Source organism: Gopherus evgoodei, chromosome 5 (assembly GCF_007399415.2).
Source record: "Gopherus evgoodei ecotype Sinaloan lineage chromosome 5, rGopEvg1_v1.p, whole genome shotgun sequence".
NCBI classification, from domain to species: domain Eukaryota; kingdom Metazoa; phylum Chordata; order Testudines; family Testudinidae; genus Gopherus; species Gopherus evgoodei.
This window is the reverse complement of record NC_044326.1, coordinates 134,673,834-134,692,702: the sequence shown is the minus strand read 5'-3', so window position 1 is coordinate 134,692,702 and position 18,869 is coordinate 134,673,834. Positions and strand designations below refer to the sequence as shown.

At 49.8% G+C, this 18,869-nt stretch overlaps 1 protein-coding gene across 3 annotated transcripts in view; it reads right to left on the bottom strand.

Moving 5' to 3' along the window:
• The window catches only part of RBPMS (RNA binding protein, mRNA processing factor), a 133,943-nt gene that overhangs the window by 64,827 nt on the left and 50,247 nt on the right, over positions 1 to 18,869 (bottom strand). For all 3 annotated transcript variants that reach the window (XM_030565273.1, XM_030565274.1, XM_030565272.1), the window contains exon 4: positions 18,280 to 18,342. In XM_030565273.1, coding sequence (XP_030421133.1) covers positions 18,280 to 18,342 — 63 coding nt within the window. The remainder of the gene's footprint in view (positions 1 to 18,279; positions 18,343 to 18,869) is intronic.

The following is an 18,869-nucleotide window of genomic DNA, read 5'->3' as shown; positions in this document are numbered from 1 at the left end:
CTGTAAATGAGTAATTCACTAATTGTGAGGCTAGAAAATGGCTTCCTTCATGGCAAGGCCACTGCTTCTTGGGTCCCGAGGGGGCTAGGGATGGCAATCATCAGGTCCAGATTGCCATAATGAGATCTGTGCAAAACTTTTGTTGCAAAGCACAAAACAAAGCAAAACTCCCCTGTTCTAAGGTTTCACTACAAGGTTTGAGGGAAGAGTCACTTAAGTGCACAACCCTGGACCCATTTTGGTTTGGTTCTGATGCAAATTCAGATGAAACTCAGCTGCTTCACCTGGTTTGGGTTTGAGTTTTTGGGGCCTTGTTGTCAAACCTGGAATTTAAAGGGTTAGACTCTGGGTGCAAACCCAAATGAATCAAAGCAGAGGCAAAAGCTAACCCTGCAAAGGGGAGCAGCTGGGTTTTCTATCAAGTTAAAATCACATGAAATCAAGGCGGGGGGCGGGGTTCCCAACAATCAGTATCATACAGCCCAGGCCACCCCCAGCCCGGCACTAGTTACCTCACCTGGAACTGGGCCGGAGTCAGCACAGAGACACCCATCCCAGAGTTGGAAACAAAGCCACTGCCTCAGCCGGCGCAAGGAAGGAAGAAGCTCACAAAACTGCGAGCATGTGAAGGAAAACAGGCAACTGATCGCAGGGGACCAGCGACCAAACTGAGCCCGGTTGTAAAAGGGCAGAGCCATAGTAAGGCCAGTGGAATTGCACTTCCTTATACCCAGGATGAATCACAGCCCACGTCTAGAGGGACTCTGTCCGCATGTGTTTGTTCCTCTCCCTGCCAGGGAGAATGGCCAGCCAGTTTAGGCACACAGACCCAGCCCTGCCAGTGGCATTGACTGAGGGTTTTCCATTTGGGATGGCATTTCAATGGGTTTTTCCCATCATTCAGAAAGCTATAATCTGCAGATGTGCAAGGTGAGCTATATAACCCAGGGGACAGTGCCCGCTTTTTTACCTGAAATGTTTGTGGTGTGTACCCAGAGTATCAATTTTCTGGCCCATCCTATTCTATGAGAGAACAAGGGGCCTCATGCCTGACTGGAACGATATCAAATTTACATGGGACACATTAAAGAGATTAAAATCTGGCTAACGGACGGGTCTCAAAATGTGATTAAAAACAGAGAATTGTTACCAAGCGAGTGTGTTTCCAGTGGGGTCCCTCAGGGATTGGTTCTTGGCCCTACACTATTGAATATTTTTATTAGCGACCTGGGAGAAAACATAAAATCATCCCAGATAAAGATGACGCAAAAGTTGGGGGAGTGGTAAATAATGAAGAGGACAGGTCACTCAATCGCTTGGTAAACTGGGCACATGCAAACAATGTGTGATTTCATATGGCTAAAGGTCAATGTGTACATCCAGGAACACAGAATGGAGGCCATCCTTACGTGATGGGGGACTCTATCCTGGGAAACAGTGTAAACACGTATTTCCCTTTCTATTTTCACTGTACTGTTTTGGTGGGGGTGGGAGTGTTTACTCCAGGGGTGTTGGAACAGGTTCCCCCTGGTAAGGGAGAGGGGGAGGTTCCCTGCTTCGTTCCTGCACATGCCTTTTCTTGGCCAGAGCCACCCGGAGAGCGGACTCATCTTGGCCACAAGTGCACTTCAGTTACAACTGAGTCCAGCTCTGGTGCCCACAATTCAAGAAGGATGTTGATAAATCAGAAAGGGGTCACAGAGGAGCCACAAGAATGATTGAAGGATTAGAAAACAGCAAGAGATTCAAGGGGTTCAATCTACTTGACTTCACAAAGAGAATCATAGAGTCACATAATACTAGGATTGGAAGAGATCTCAGGAGGTCATCTAGTCCAACCCCCTGCTCAAAGCAGGCCCAACACCAACTAAATCATCCCAGCCAGGGCTTTGTCAAGCCTGACCTTAAAAACCTCTAAGGAAGGAGATTCCACCACCTCCTTAGGGAACTCATTCCAGTGCTTCACCACCCTCCTAGTGAAATAGTGTTTCCTAATATCCAACCTAGACCTCCCCCACTGCAACTTGAGACCATTGCTCCTTGTTCTGTCATCTGCCACCCCTGAGAACAGCCAAGCTCCATCCTCTTTGGAACCCTCCTTCAGGTAGTTGAAGGCTGCTATCAAATCCCCACTCACTCTTCTTGTCTGCAGACTAAACAAGCCCAGTTCCCTCAGCCTCTCCTCGCAAGTCATGTGCCCCAGCCCTCTGATCATTTTCCTTGCCCTCCACTGGACTCTCTCCAATTTGTCCATATCCCTTCTGTAGTCAGTGGACCAAAACTGGATGCAATACTCCAAGTGGGGCCTCACCAGTGCTGAATAGAGGGGAATAATCACTTCCCTCGATCTGCTGGCAATGCTCCTATTAATGCAGCCCAATATGCCATTGACCTTCTTGGCAACAAGGGCACACTGCTGACTCATATCCAGCTTCTTGTCCACTGTAATTCTCAGGTCTTTTTCTACAGAACTGCTGCTTAGCCAGTCAGTCCCCAGCCTGTAGCAGTGCGTGGGATTCTTCTTTCCTAAGTGCAGGACTCTGCACTTGTCCTTGTTGAACCTCACCACATTAATATGAGAAGGTTAAGGGGGAGACTTGGTTACAGTTTATAAGTATCTATGTGGAGAAAAATATTTACTAATGGGCTCTTCAGTCTAGGAGAGAAAGGTCTAACACGATTCAATAGCTGAAAGTAGAAGCTAGACAAATTCAGACTAGAAATGCAGCATAAATTTTTATGGTGGATTCTCCAGCACTGACCATTTTTAAATAGAGATGGGATGTTTTTCTAACAGATCTGCTCTAGGAATTATTTTGCTGATGTTCTCTGGTCTGCATTATACCCACAGTCAGACTAGATGGTCACTGTCATAAGCAGATGGTAAAGGGTAATGTCTCTTGTACCTGTAAAGGGTTAACTAGCTCAGTAAACCTGGAACACCTGACCAGAGGACCAATCAGGAGACAAGATACTTTCAAATCTCGGTGGAGGGAAGCCTTTGTTTGTGGTTTTTTTTGGTTTTTACTTTGCTCTCTCTGGGGGCTAGGAGAGGCCAGACATACATCTAGGTTTCTCCAATCTTTCTGAAAAAGTCTCTTCTGCTAAATTTAGTAAGTGCTAGTTAGAAAGGCAGTTTAGTCTTTTGATTATTTTCTTTATTGCAAATGTGTATTTTGCTGGAAGGATTGTATTTCTGTTTGCTGCAACTTGTATTGTGCTGGGGGGAGGATTCTCTCTATTCTCTATAAGCTGAAAGACCCTGTAACATTTTTTTCCTCTTGATATTACAGAGATAATTTTTTACTTTTTCTTTCTTTTATTAAAAGCTTTTTCTTTTTAAGAACCTGATTGATTTTTCCCTTGTCTAAGACTCAAGGGGAGGGGGTCTGCACTCACCAGGGAACTGGTGGGAGAAAAGAGAGAAGTGGGGAAGAAAAGCCTGATTTCTCTCTGTGTTAGGAATCTGTCTCTCTCTCAGGGAGTGGTGAGGGGGAAAAGAGGAGGGGGGAAGGCTAAGGTTCAGAATGGGAATACTACCTTGACAGTCACAATGGTTCCTTCTGGCCTCGGAATCTATGAATCTGTCCTTTAAAGGCAGGCCTATTTAGAGCAAATAAAAGGGGTAGTGATGGCCGTGTAGAATGCACTGCTATAGGATCCAACAACCAATCCTGGTGTTGGATTTTAAAAGGAGCTAGATAATTCCTTCTCTGCTAATAACATTTGTATTTACTCTAAAGGCTGAGGCAGGCAAACTCTACTGCTTGGGTATCTGCTGAGACTTGCCCATACCCCATCTGTTGTACAACTGACACAATGCATTATGGGTTACCGGGGTGTTTGCTCCTTCCTCTGAAGCATCAGGCATAGGCCACTGATAGAGGTACGGCATCAGACAAGATTAGGATGCACAGCCAGTTTTGAAAGGGAAAGGCCAGGATCTCTGGGAAGGGGAACGTAAAGGAGAATTTTGGAGGTGTGTGGGGGTGGGTGCAGGGAATCGTTATGTTAGCTGCCCAGCACTCCCAGCACCGTGTGGCTCCCCAGGGATCTGACTGTGTGTGCTGGGAACCGGCTGGCTCAGATCCCACAGGGATGGGTGTGGCTACACTAGAGAGATGGGGTGGGAGATGCTTTGCAGGTGATGGGGCAGGGTGGGAACATGCGACAGTTCCTACAGGGCATGAGCAGTGGTGATGAGGCAGATTATGACACATACACTCAGCCAAACAGCTATCCACTCCCCCGACCCAGCTGGCTGGGGACTGTCAGGTGGCAGAGGCTGCTGGGTAACAGTGACAGGGACGTCCTGGACAGGAGGGACCATCAGTCCCATTTGCTAGGACAGAGGGAGGTGAGATTCTGGTAGGGTGAAGTAAAATATTGGGACACGTTGAGGGGGTGGGGGCAGCCACAGGCTCACAGCCCCCACCGGAACCATGGGAGGTGCACAGTCCTAGGAAGCTGCAAAGGGGGGCGCATGGCCAGGTTTAGCCCTCAGCTCCAGCCCCACTGCAAACTGCGGAATGCACGGCCCGGCTCTAGCCCCAGCTGCAAGTTGTGGGCGCACAACCCTGGCTACACACCCTGTCGCATGCTGTGGGTTGGGGGGGGCGCAGCCACAAGCGGGGGGTCTCAGAGTTGGGGCTGTGTGTTGGGGCACAAGAGGAGGGTTCGGGGTGCTGACTCCGGGAGAGAGTTTGGGTGCAAGAGGAGATTCAGGGCTAGGGCAAGGGCTTGGGGTCTGGGAGGGGGCGCAGGCTCTGGGCGGTGCTTACCTCAGGTGGCTCCCTGAAAGTGGCAACATTTCCCTCTGGGTTCTAGGCAGAAGTGCAACTAGGCAGCCCTGCACATTGCCTCGCTGGCAGGTGCCGCCTCCATAGCTCCCATTGGCTGGTAACCAGCCAATGGGAGCTGTGGAGCCGGCCCGCATGGCAGGGACAGCATGCAGAGCCCCCTTGGCTGTCCCTGTGCCTAGGCTCCAGAGGTAGATGTTGCCACTTCCGAGGAGTTGTGCAGAGTTGGCCAGGAAGGGAGCCTACCAGCGCCATGGCCGGGAAGGGAGCCTACCAGCGCCATGGCCGGGAAGGGAGCCTACCAGCCCCATGCCAACCGGAGGCCTGGCAACCCTACCCTATTGGGAGAAATGGCGTCCTGATTGTACATCGGTTGGGACATGGGACAGAGTGTTCAATATCAGGACAGTCCCGATTTTAATGGGACGTCTGGTCACCCTAGATTCTGGCAGACATGGCATCTCCCCCTCTCCCTGCCAGGCTGTAAGACATGCTACCAAAGCAAATGGTGAAAGGAGACCAAACGTCACGTTTCAGGGTTGAAGCCAATCTCCCATATGTCAGAGTTTGGATAAGACCCTCACGAAAGAGTGACACCTCCCCACCCTACCCCCACCTGCGCACTGGAGGGTTTTTTGCACTTTCCTCTGAAGTATCTGGTGCTACCACTGTTTGAGGATACTGGGCTAGATAGGACCACAAGTGTGATCCCACGTGGCAGTTCCCATGGCCCTATGTTTTCTTTCAGTGAAAGAGCCCCGGAGCACCGGATAGGATGGGATACTTATCGGAGAATAATTTCTCGTCCCCAGTTTCTGCTGCAATGTTACAAAAGTTGCCCAGTTACAAACACCACAAAGCACGGAACGGCTAACCCTGCATTCCAAGGAAGTTTTTCTTACCTACGTGGACAAGCCTTGGCATCATCTACTTTTACCTCATCTCATATGGCACAATGCCTGTGAAAGTCAGCACTGCAGGCAGGAAGTGCAGAGCTCCACTGACATGGTTCACACATTTTTTCATACCTCTAAAGCTCTCCCGCAGCTTTAACCCCTGTTCTGCCAATAGAAGAAATGTGTGAAATGAGCCCTTCGCTCACTAACGCACAAGACTAAACCTAACTGAGATGAAGCTTTAAGTAGTTTAAGAGGAGAAAGGTCTATGAGATGGTTGGATAATTTTATGACCAATAATATTTGTACTTAAACATGCTAAGATGGGAGCCATCTAATCTTATGTTTCAGGGCTCATGCATGAATCTCATGCTTCAGGGCATCATTTCATATCGTGCATCAGTGCATCAGTTGATCACTATAAGGGTCAGAAAGGAAACTCAACCCCCAGCTCCCTTTATCCAGCACTGTCGGTACACCTCTACCTCAATGTAACACGACCCGAGAAAACACGAATTTGGATATAACACGGTAAAGCAGCGCTGGGGGGGGGGGGGCAGGGCAGCGCACTCCAGGGGATCAAAGCAAGTTCGATATAACGCGGTTTCATCTATAACACGGTAAGATTTTTTGGCTCCCGAGGACAGTATTATATCAAGGCAGAGGTCTATGTGCAAATATGGCTTTTGGAGGCTAGAACCCTTTCAGCATTAGAGAGAATATGGTTTCCAGAATATCTTCTCTTTGTACATACGGAAAGGGACCACAGTCCCCAGAAACACTTTGAGAGAAAAGAGAAAAGAGATAAAAAAAAAAAGCCCCAGGGTGAGTCTGTCGAGCTAACAGCACAGGCTGGAGTGAGGTTCCTCCTGGAGAATGGATGCAGAGCTGCCAAGTCTCACTCATCTCCAGGACTTTGAGGGCAGTTCTAAAAGCTTCTCTCTCTCCTGAAGAAGGACGTGATGTTTGCTTCGGTGAGATTGGCCTCCCTCAGCCTGCCAGACAGAGGTGGTTTAGGAATCTTATTGCATTTTTAAAAAGGCAAGCCACCGCATTCAGAGACAAGCCACAGAAAGACACAGTCTGACTAACAGCAGCAGCGCACGCTCGCCTGGGGTCCAGAACACGGCTCCCATTTCCCGAGACCTGCTAGCCTCTCCCTGGCACACTGCTGTGTTCCAGGGGCCGGGCTGGACTCAGCCTCCACCAAGAAGTATGCAAACAGGCTTCGGGCTTCCCATGAGCCATTGCAACCATTCTGAATCTTTCTGTAGAAACTCAAGACCTTTTCTCCATATCCCCAGCTATCTGCCCCCAGGAGAGAGTGGGTCTTACACTCTGCTGGGTAGAAGTTAATCTTTCAGTAGCTGGTGAAACAAAGCATTGAAGCCTCTGTGAGAGAAAGAGCTGGGGAGGTGGGTGGAAGAGGGTTGAAAAGGAAACACCCCGTGCAAGGGCAGGGTCAATCTCTAGCTGAGGCGGGAGCTGGGATGGTGGCAGGCTTGCTATGTGATGCTAGGAGAGAACAAAGGTGAGGGTGGAAGCCTTGGGAGAATAACAGGGTGAGGGAGTAGACATCAGCCTCCACCGAGGGGGCTTCCTTGCCTTTTGTTATTCAAACTTGCAACAGGAAGGGCGTCCAGCTGCTCCTGGATGTTGTGGATCTTGCCTGAGCTCTCCTACCCTTTCCTGCCCTCAGCTAACGCAGAGCAGGGCATGCTTAGCGTGTGGCTCACAGGCTGCGTATTACCTGTGCTCCACCAATCGCATTGGCCTCAGGGCTTGTTTCAAGGCACTATCTGATTTGAGCCTGTCAGGCTCTGGGGTTCTGGCTAACCAGCCACCTCTTCCTCTCCAAGCAGGACACTGGATCCATCTGTCACGTGAAAGACATTCCCAGAGCTGCTAAATATCATAGTCCTCTTGTAAATCTCACGATCCAGTACAGCCCAGGGACAGCTAAGCCCATAGGAGAACTGAGCACTCAGGTAACTGGAAGCGCTAGTTTGAGCTGCAGTTTTACTGGGATAGAAATTCAGGGAATGAAGGGAGTAATTCTTATGTTTATTAAATACTTTCTACTTTATTAAAGAGTGAAAAACCCCAAATGACTGAGTTTATTAAAACACCAGTGCTGTAGGGCATACTTTATTTTGGAAGTACTTATCTTTTAAAATAAACTAATGAATGACAGTCTGTCATTTGTGAGCATAACTGCAGGTGACCTCTCAGAATGTCTATACCAGTGGTTCTCAACCAGGGGTCTGGAGCCTCCTGGGGGGCTGCAAGCAGGTTTCAGGGGGTCCGTCAAACAGGGCCAGTGTTAGACTCGCTAGGGCCCAGGGCAGAAAGCCAATGCTGAATCCCAGGGCCCTGAGCTCTGCCACAAAGGGCTGAAGACCGAGCAACGTAGCTTCGTGGGGGCCCCTGTCACATGGGGCCCCAGGCAATTGCCCTGCTTTCTATCCCTTAACGTCAGCCCTGGCTTTTAGATGCAGAAAACCAGCTGTTGTGGCCCAGGTGGGCTGTGAAGATTTTATAGCATATTGGGGTGGGCCTCAGCAAGCAAAAGGTTGAGAACCCTTGTTCTATACAACTACAAACCGTTGATTAGCATGCCAAGAGACTAACTGGGAAGTTGTTAGTGGTGATTAACCTACATAGGGCTACATGGGGGACGCACTGTAGATACGGATAACTAGGATTTGGGGATAAAGGGAATTTGAGTAACTGAAATTATACCATATTTGGTGTTATTTTTAAAGCCCCAGCTCCTGAAGTCAGGTGATTTGTGAGACTCTTAGATTTTATTTTTAAAAAGGGAAATTTCCAGCCCTCATAGTTGCAGAGAAAAACTGGAAAATGTGACCACCTAAAGGCTCAAATGCCAGACGGTCAATAAAAATAACTTCCTATTGATTCTTTTTTTTAAATCTCATTTTTTCACATCAATCTCTTAATTTTGGGGAGGGTCTGACTCATGATGTTGGAACCACACCCAGTAACCATATGCGTCCATACCACTGATTTCTAGCATGGCATTATAATATTATCAGTATTATTCTCCTTCCCATACAAACATCTTGTTTGATCCTTTGACTGCAGCTGCCCATTGAGCAGAGGTCTCCATTGAGCAGTCTCCCCTTCCCTGAGTTGATACAGTGAATTGAGACCCCTGTAAGGTCTATGAGCAGCTATCAGGGTTGGTCCTGGATGACTGGAAAAAGGGAAATATAGTGCCCATCTTTAAAAAAGGGAAGAAGAGAATCTGAGGAACTACAGACCAGTCAGCCTCACCTCAGGCCCTGGAAAAATCATAGAGCAGGTCCTCAAGGAATCAATTTTGAAGCACTTAGAGGAGAGGAAGGTGATCAGGAACAGTCAAAATGGATTCACCAAGGGAAGTCATACCTGATGAACCCCCTATGATGAGATACCTGGCTCTGTAGATATGGGGAAGGCGGTGGATGTGATATACCTTGATTTTAGCAAAGCTTTTGATATAGTCTCCCACAGTGTTCTTGCCAGCCAGTTAAAGAAGTATGGATTAGATGAATGGATTATAAAGTGGATAGAAAGCTGACCAGCTTGTCAGGATCAATGGGTACTGATCAACGGCTCCATGTCTAGCTGGCAGCCGGTATCAAGTGGAATGCCCCAGGGGTCGGTCCTGGGGCCGGTTTTGTTCAACATCTTCATTAATGACCTGGACGACGGGATGGATTGCACCCTCAGCAAGTTTGTGGATGACACTAAACTGGGGAGAGAGGTAGATAGCTCAGTGGTTTGAGCATTGGCCTGCTAAACCCAGGGTTGTGAGCCCAATCCTTGGGGGGGGGGGGGGCTTTTAGGAATCTGGGGCAAAAATCTATCTGGGGATTGGTCCTGCTTTGCGCAGAGGGTTGGATTAGATAACCTCCTGATTCTGTGATATGCTGGAGAGTAGGGATAGGGTCCAGAGTGACCTAGACAAATTGGGAGGATTGGGCCAAAAGAAATCCGATGAAATTCAACAAGGACAAGTGCAGAGTCCTGCACTTAGGATGGAAGAATCCCATGCACTGCTACAGGCTGGGGACTGACTGTCTAAGCAGCAGTTCTGCAGAAAAGGTCCTGAATGAACTTTGCAAGAGAGCAAGGTGGTAGCAAGTTGTAGGCAGGGGAACAGAGCTGGCAGGGGAATAGCTGCATGATTGTTTCCCCCCTTGTCCCATGCATTGTGTTAGCTAGCATTTCCCATGAGTGCACAGCCAGGAGGTGAATGAATCAGGGCAGACAATGGGAAGAAAGTAAAGTACCTGGTACCACACTTTCCAATTTCTCAGAGAGGGAAGAATAAATCCATCCACTCCTGGAGGGTCCCGCAGATGTGAAACAACACCTCCTGGCCAGTGGGATCAAAGGTTGCTCCTAGAGATAACGGGTTTCTCTGGGCCTGTTGCTAGGGAGGGATTGTCAGCCATAGGTAATACATCACTGGTCCAAAATTAGGTCTAAAAGCTGTCTGGCTATCCGGGGTCAAGATGAAACGACAGTTCTTTCAGCAGCACCTACTCAATAATCCTCACCCCCGAGGGGACGTCGGAGGCTGGAGAACTGGTTCATGTCAAGCGAGGGGCCTGAGACAGGGCCTCCTGTTGTCCATGTGTGGCAGGCACTGTACATTCCTGAAGGGAAACTTTAACCACCCCCTAAATAATGTTCCCCCCAAACACTCTTCATAGTGCTCTCTTCCCTCGCCGGGGAGAGCGGGATCCAGCTCACAAGTGATGGGGAGCACACAAGATCTCACCAAAGAAGACTGCATTTATAGCTGCCTGCCTAGCACTTTGTGGGTTGGACAAAATTAGAATTTATCTTTTCAGCAAAGCAGGTGCACAAGTATTGTCTCTATAGACTGATATACCTGCATACACAGTATCCTAGGCCAGTGGCTCTCAACCGTTCCAGATTACTTCAGGAGTCTGAGTTGTCTTGGGTACCCCAAGTTTCCCCTCCCTTCAAAACGACTTGCTTACAAAATCAGACATAAAAATACAGACGTGTCACAGCGCGCTATTACTGACACATTGCTGACTTCGTTACCATAGCGTTATCAAATAAAACAATCGGAATGTAAATATTGTACTTACATGTCAGTGTATCTTATAGAGGGCGGTATAAACAAGTCAGTGTCTGTATGAAATGTTAGTTTGTACTGATTTCCATAGCGCTTTGTACGTAGCCTGGGGAAAAACTAGGCAAATATCTAGATGAGTTGCTGCACCCCCTGGAAGACCCTGTGTGCCCCCAGGGTATGCGTCCCCCTGGTTGAGAGTCACTGCTCTAGGCAGAGCTGGGAGTGATGCCCATAGCTAAGATTACCCAACACTTCTCATTATAACTCCCTGTTTCAAGCTTTTACAACTTCCAACAACACAATCAGGGAGCTGGGAAGGAGTTGGGGCGTGTGCATCTCTGAGACAGGATGCTGGATAGGAGCTGGGGTGTGTGCATCTCTGAGACAGGGTGCTGGATAGGAGCTGGGGCGTGTGCATCTCTGAGACAGGGTGCTGGATAGGAGCTGGGGCGTGTGCATCTCTGAGACGGTGCTGGATAGGAGCTGGGGCGTGTGCATCTTTGAGACAGGGAGCTGGGAAGGAGCTGGGGCGTGTGCATCTCTGAGACAGGGTGCTGGATAGGAGCTGGGGCGTGTGCATCTCTGAGACAGGGTGCTGGATAGGAGCTGGGGCGTGTGCATCTCTGAGACGTTGCTGGATAGGAGCTGGGGCGTGTGCATCTTTGAGACAGGGAGCTGGGAAGGAGCTGGGGCATGTGCATCTCTGAGACGGTGCTGGATAGGAGCTGGGGCGTGTGCATCTCTGAGACAGGGTGCTGGATAGGAGCTGGGACGTGTGCATCTCTGAGACAGGGAGATGGGAAGGAGCTGGGGCATGTGCACCTCTGAGACAGGGTGCTGGATAGGAGCTGGGGCGTGTGCATCTCTGAGACAGGGTGCTGGATAGGGGCTGGGACGTGTGCATCTCTGAGACAGGGAGCTGGGAAGGAGCTGGGGCGTGTGCACCTCTGAGACAGGGTGCTGGATAGGAGCTGGGGCGTGTGCACCTCTGAGACAGGGTGCTGGACAGGAGCTGGGGCGTGTGCATCTCTGAGACAGGGTGCTGGGAAGGAGCTGGGGTGTGTGCATCTCTGAGACAGGGAGCTGGGAAGGAGCTGGGGCGTGTGCACCTCTGACACAGGGTGCTGGATAGGAGCTGGGGCATGTGCATCTCTGAGACAGAGAGCTGGGAAGGAGCTGGGGCGTGTGCACCTCTGACACAGGGTGCTGGATAGGAGCTGGGGCGTGTGCATCTCTGAGACAGGGTGCTGGATAGGAGCTGGGACGTGTGCATCCCTGAGACAGGGAGATGGGAAGGAGCTGGGGCATGTGCATCTCTGAGAAAGGGAGCTGGGAAGGAGCTGGGGCGTGTGCACCTCTGAGACAGGGTGCTGGATGGGAGCTGGGGCGTGTGCATCTTTGAGACAGGGTGCTGGATGGGAGCTGGGGCATGTGCATCTCTGAGACAGGGTGCTGGATGGGAGCTGGGGCATGTGCATCTCTGAGACAGGGAGCTGGGAAGGAGCTGGGGCGTGTGCATCTCTGAGATAGGGTGCTGGATAGGAGCTGGGGCGTGTGCATCTCTGAGACAGGGAGCTGGGAAGGAGCTGGGGCGTGTGCACCTCTGAGACAGGGTGCTGGATAGGAGCTGGGGCGTGTGCCCCTCTGAGACAGGGTGCTGGATAGGAGCTGGGGCGTGTGCCCCTCTGAGACAGGGAGCTGGATAGGAGCTGGGGCGTGTGCATCTCTGAGACAGGGAGCTGGATAGGAGCTGGGGCGTGTGCACCTCTGAGACAGGGTGCTGGATAGGAGCTGGGGCGTGTGCATCTCTGAGACGGTGCTGGACAGGAGCAATGGGGGAGGAGTTGGAGACAGGGTGTTGGATAGGAGCAATGGGGGAGGAGTTGGAGACAGGGTGTTGGATAGGAGCAATGGGGGAGGAGGAGGAGACTGGGTTTTGGATAGGAATGGGTGATATGGACTCATCTGGATATTGAGAGGGGGTTGGATAGGAGTAGAGATGGGGGATAGAAGCCAGGGGTTGGATAGGAGCGGAGAGGGTAGGGGGCTAGGAGACAGGAGTGGGCGATAGGAGCTGGGGGGTTGATAGGAGCACAGGAAAGGTGGGTTAGGAGACAGGGGAGATAGGAGCTGGTGGTTGGAGGGGGCAAGAGGGAGTGAGAGGCGGGAGCTGGTGGTTGGAAGGGGGTGGGAGGGAGGAGCTGTTGCTGGTTGGATGGGAGCAGAGAGGGCAGGGGATAGGAGCTGGGGTTGGAGGGGTCGGAGGGTGGGAGGTAGGAGCTGGCGGCTGGAGGGGGCAGGAGAGAGTGGGAGGTGGGAGATGGCAGTTGGAGGGGGAAGAAAGGGTTGGGAGGGAGGAGCTGACACTGGTTGGATAGGAGCAGAGAGGGTAGGGGATAGGAGCTGGCGGTTGGAGGGTGTGGGAGGGTGGGAGGTAGGAGCTAGTGGTTGGAGGAGGCAGGAAGGGGTGGCAGGTAGGAGCTGGCGGTTGGAGGGGGCAGGAAGGGGTGGGAGGGTGGGAGGTAGGAGCTGGCGGTTGGAGGAGGCAGGAAGGGGTGGCAGGTAGGAGTTGGCGGTTGGAGGGGGCAGGAAGGGGTGGGAGGTAGGATCTGGCGGTTGGAGGAGGCAGGAAGGGGTGGCAGGTAGGAGCTGGCGGTTGGAGGGGGCAGGAAGGGGTGGGAGGGTGGGAGGTAGGAGCTGGCGGTTGGAGGGGGCAGGAAGGGGTGGGAGGGTGGGAGGTAGGAGCTGGCGGTTGGAGGGGGCAGGAAGGGGTGGGAGGTAGGAGCTGGCGGTTGGAGGGGGCAGGAAGGGGTGGGAGGTAGGAGCTGGCGGTTGGAGGGGGCAGGAAGGGGTGGCAGGTAGGAGCTGACGGTTGGAGGGGGTGGGAGGTAGGATCTGGCGGTTGGAGGGGGTGGGAGGGTGGGAGGTAGGATCTGGCGGTTGGAGGAGGCCGGAAGGGGTGGCAGGTAGGAGCTGACGGTTGGAGGGGGCGGGAGGAAGCAGCTGGCGCTGGTTGGATAGGAGCAGAGAGGGTAGGGGATAGGAGGTGGAGGGGTCAGGGGCTGAAGAGGAGGGAGTTGCATGGGCATTTGGTAACTTGGGAGTTCTTGACTTTGCACTTCCCTGTGGTGTCAGCCTCCTGTTTGGGACGTACTCATGGGTACGCTGTCTATAGACCATGTGCTCACAGCATGGGCCAGATCTGCACCCACAGTGAGTTTACAGTCAGTGAAGCTGAGGAGAGCTGGGGGCAATGTCAGCCTTCCTGCTCGCCTGACTCTGGGCTAGTGGGAGCCAAAAAAGCACCAGGTACAGCTCCCCTGGCATACCCTGACACAGCCCCTTCACAGGCAGGGGAGGAGGAGGTGCTTAGAGCTAGCCTGAAACCAGCTGGTGATTCCCCTCTATCAGGGCATTCCTCATTGCCCCAGAGCTGCTTTTCAGCTGCTGCTGGGGTCACACAAACACCTGGACTACTAGGTCTGGCCTAGCTATTAAAAAAATCCCCGACAGAATCACGCTGAGATGGAGTACACGGTAGGACAAGTAATGGGGTTAATCTGCAGGAAGGGAGAATTAGAAAGATTTCCCTAATATCAAACCTAACGACAAGGCTAGTTAAGCTGTGGAACAGGCTTCCAAGGGAGGTTGTGGAAGCCCATCATTGGAGAACAGGCTGGACAAACACCTGGCAGGGATGGTCTGGGTTTACTTGGTCCCACCTCAGCGCAGGGGCTGGACTAGATGACTTGAGTGAGGTTCCTTCCAGCCCGACATTACTTTTTATGATTCTAATTAAAATCATTACATTACAGGGATGTTGTAATTATCCCAAAACCAAGCATTCTGATCCCCAGAAATTTGCAGAGAAGGTTAAACTTAAAACGCATCCAAACATGTGGCGGTAAGAAGTGCATCCGAACAACCTTCACTTTGCCCTGTGGTGGTTTATGGTCATTTTTTGCCACTGTGCTGTTGGAGGTAGAGAGTTGCGCTAGGAGGTGAATGAATACAAGCAGTGGCCATCTTTGCTAAGGCAGCCTGTGCCCTCAGCCCCACTTCGATGCTAGCCATTTTGAAAGAGGGAAGATCTTTGTGGAATTCTCACCTTATCTGTGAGCCTCTGCTGAAGAAGAAACTTTCAGTTTTGAAGAATAATAGCAAAAAAAGACCAAGAATCCTAAAAATGATACTATAAATATAGTCCATGCACAAGTTTGAATAGTCTGTGTTATTCTGTTACTAAGACCATTAAGGACAAAAATAAGTTTGACAGACTTTTCTTAATGGAGAATTTAAAATTAATTTTTAACGGATTATCTAATTACAGCTTTCATAGCTTCATAGATTCCATGGCCAGAAGGGACCATTGTGATCATCGAGTCTGATGTCCTGTATAACACAGGCCAGAGAACTTCCCAAAATAACTCCTTGAGCAGATCTGTTAGAAAAACATCTCATCTTGCTTTAAAACTTGCTAGTGATGGAGAATCCACCATGACCCTAGGTAAATTGTTCTAATAGTTAATTATCCTCACTGTCAAAAATGTCCACCTTGTTTCCACTCTGTATTGGTCTAGCTTCAATTTCCAGCCTTTGGATCGTGTTATCCCTTTCTCTGCTAGACTGAAGACCCATTAGTAAATATTTGGTCCTCAAGCAAATTTGGACCTTGCAAGGGAATTAAAACCAATAATAAACAGCTCTAGAGTCATATGAGTAAGAAGAAAACAGGGAAAGAATAAGTGGGACCTCTGAGCACTGAGGATAGGGTGGAGATTAAAGATTGTCCAGGCATGGCCCAGCACCTCAACAAATACTTTGCCTGGGTTTTAAATAAGGGTAAAGAGGTGCTTAGGGATAGTGGCAGGGTGGCTAATGGAAATGAGGATATGGAGGTAGAAATGTCCATGGTGGAAGTCAAACTCAAACAGCTAAATGCAGAGATCCCCAATCTGTGGAGCGCCACCCAGCTCCACTCCTAGCCCCAGCCCTGGACCCAGGGCTCTGACTGCAGGCCGCAGCTGGCAGCCCTGTGCCTGGGTATCCCCGCTCCCAGGGGTCCCCTCTCAGACCTAGCTATGGCCCCAGTCTCAGCCCCCTTACTCCTCTCCGCATCACTCCATCCTAGAGCCGTGGTCCCGCTCCTGGCCCTGGCTCCAAGGGAATGCAGAGAGGGGTAAGGGGGGGGAACACAAGGTAAAAAGTTTGGGGACCACTGTCTTAATAGGACTATATCAGGGGGCCCAGATAATCTCCATCCAAGAATATTAAAGGAACGGGCACATGAAATTGCAAGACTAATAGCAAGGATTTTTAATGAATCTGTAAACTTGGGTGTCTTAACCCTAGGACTGGAGAATTGCTGATATAGTTCCTATTTTTAAGAAAAGAAAAAAGGTGATTTGGGAAACTACAGGCCTGTGCGTTTGACCTCAATCATATGCAAGGTCTTGGAACAAATTTTGAAAGAGAAAGTACTTAAGGACAGAGGTGAACAGTAATTGGGATAAAATACAACATGGGTTTACAAAAGGAAGATCATGTCAGACCGACCTGATCTTCTTTGAGGAGAAACTGATTTTTTAGACAAAGGAAATGCAGTAGCTCTAATCTACTTGGATGTTGGTAAGACATTTGATATAGTTCCATATGGAGAAGATGTGGATTCATGAGAGAACTGAAGGTAGATAAGGAACTGGTTAAAGGGGAGACTACAATCTGTCATACTGAAAGGTGAACTGTCAGGCTAAAGTCTTGGGACCGATCTTATTTAACACGTTTATTACTGGCCTTAGCACAAAAAATAGGAGTGTACTAATACAATTTGCGGATAACAAGAAGTTGGGAGGTATTGCCAATATGGAGGAGGAGCAGAATATCACACAAGGAGGTCTGGACAACCTTCTAAACAGGAGTAATAGAAATGGGCTAAAATTTAACAGTGCAAAGTGCAAGGTCATGCACTTAGGGACGAACAACAAGAGTTTTTGCTAGAAGCTGGGGCTGTATCAGCTGGAAGGCACAGAGCAGGAGAAAGACCTGGGTATATTGGTTGTTCACGGGATGACTAAGAGCTGCCAATGTGAAGCAGCCATGAAAAAGGCTAATGTGATCCTAGGATACATCAAGTGAGATATTTCCAGTGGAGAAGGGAAACTTAACAAAAAAAGGAATTCATCAGGGTCAGAGAGCAAATGAAAATAATTTCAAACCGAACAGTTAAAGTTTGGCAAAAGAATTAGCAACTAAAAATAAAGTATTATGATGGAAAATGTTAGGCAACATTAAATTCAGACATCACAACTAGTCCTGCCCATAAGAACCTCTATGTGGGGTCATATCCTCAGCTGGTGGAAACGGGCTTCAGTGGAGCTGCTCTGATTTATAGCAGCCGAGGATCTGATTTGGTATATCTCTGTGGTAGCATTGCTAAGTCTCTCAGGTGAGCTCCTGGAGTCAGCAGACAAAGGGTACTCCTGAGAACTCCACGAGTACAAATTCAACCCACTGGGCTTAGTTTTGGTTGTAGCCCTTGTTTGAAAGAGCTGGGTCTTGCTCAAACTGAGATTTACAGAGTAAATCTGATTCATATCTCTGATGTAGCATGCTCAGACTTTGAGCTCCTGGTATCAAGGGTCTCCTTGCAAGTTGCCCCCTGATTTGCAGAAAACTGAGAAGATTGCAGAAGCCCTTGTCTTTCTGAAAAGAGACTGATTCGAGTATATGCCAATAAAGTGAGGAATGTGGACAGCAAATTATAAAAATGGGAAAGAGAGATGGACACTTAGGAAGTAGTGAGGAATGTTCAGTAAGCAGTTGACAAACAGCAGAGCAGGAAACACTGGGGAAAACGGGATATTTACAAATCAGCAGGGGCAGATGATATATATCCCCGTGTTGAAGGAATTTAGAGAACTATTGGCAATCATTTGGGGAAAAGCCCTGAGAACTGGGGGAAATAGAAAAGGACAGGAGAAAAAATGTTGATCTTCCCCAGCACCCAAAAACCATGTGAATCAGTAAATCTAACTAAAATCCCTGGGAAAAGAATATAAATCTGTAAACCTGCACACCAGAGGAAAATGAAAACATGGGCAATAAGCAGCATGTTTATGAAGAGCAACCTGTGTACAATCAATCAATCTCTTTGCTATTTTGGATACAGATATAAAATGGAAGATGACAGTGCAATTAATATCTGCACTTTGCTAAATGTTGGATACAGCATCTCAGCGCATCGTACGGGAGGAATTCCATGTTTTGTTTGCACAACTCAGGAGCAACTTTCAGAGGGCTTAGCCCTTAGTCTGCTGTCAAGGTGATCTCTCACCCCATGTATGTATAGAAGCAATGCACATCTGCAGTTCATTCCCCTGCCCGTGCTGCCCCCCCAGCCCTCCTCCACACACAGCGTGAATGCATCAGCCAAAGGGAACTGTTGCTTACAGCATCAGGCACTTACATTCAGCGCGTTCTTAGCAGCTTCTGCTTCTGAGCGACTGTCAAAGCTGACAAAGCCTACAGGCTGAGGAGAAAAGAGAAGAGGAGAGGGTCAGGGGATGACTCAGGGAAAGAGCAGCACCCTCGTCTCACAGATACAGGGACCCTGCTCACTACCACCCACCAAAGATACTTGGGACCTGTAGTCTCCAACAGTCATCTCCCTGTTTCAGAGCTGAGGGGAGCTGAGAACCACCCTGCAGATCTCCAAGGGCCGTATCTGCCCAGTGGGCTTCACTTTGGCCACCTCTGCTATAAAATCACAACCTCTGCTGCCTTCCCCACCTTCCTCTGGAAGGTGTAAGTGTGCAGGGCCTGAGATCAGTGTGGGGAGACATGGGGTGCACTGTGTACCCAAAGGCCTAGTACAGTGGAACTGAAACAGCACTGGCTTCCCCAGTTTGCTACAATCATGTTCTTAAAGTGTAGCCTTCAGGGACCCTCCATCGTTCATCTAGGTCATGCTCTACTGTGGACAGCCACAAACTGGCCGGGGACTCCTACCTCTTAGGCAAGGCCGAGAAGGGCTGTGCTATGACTGAGCAGGAAAGC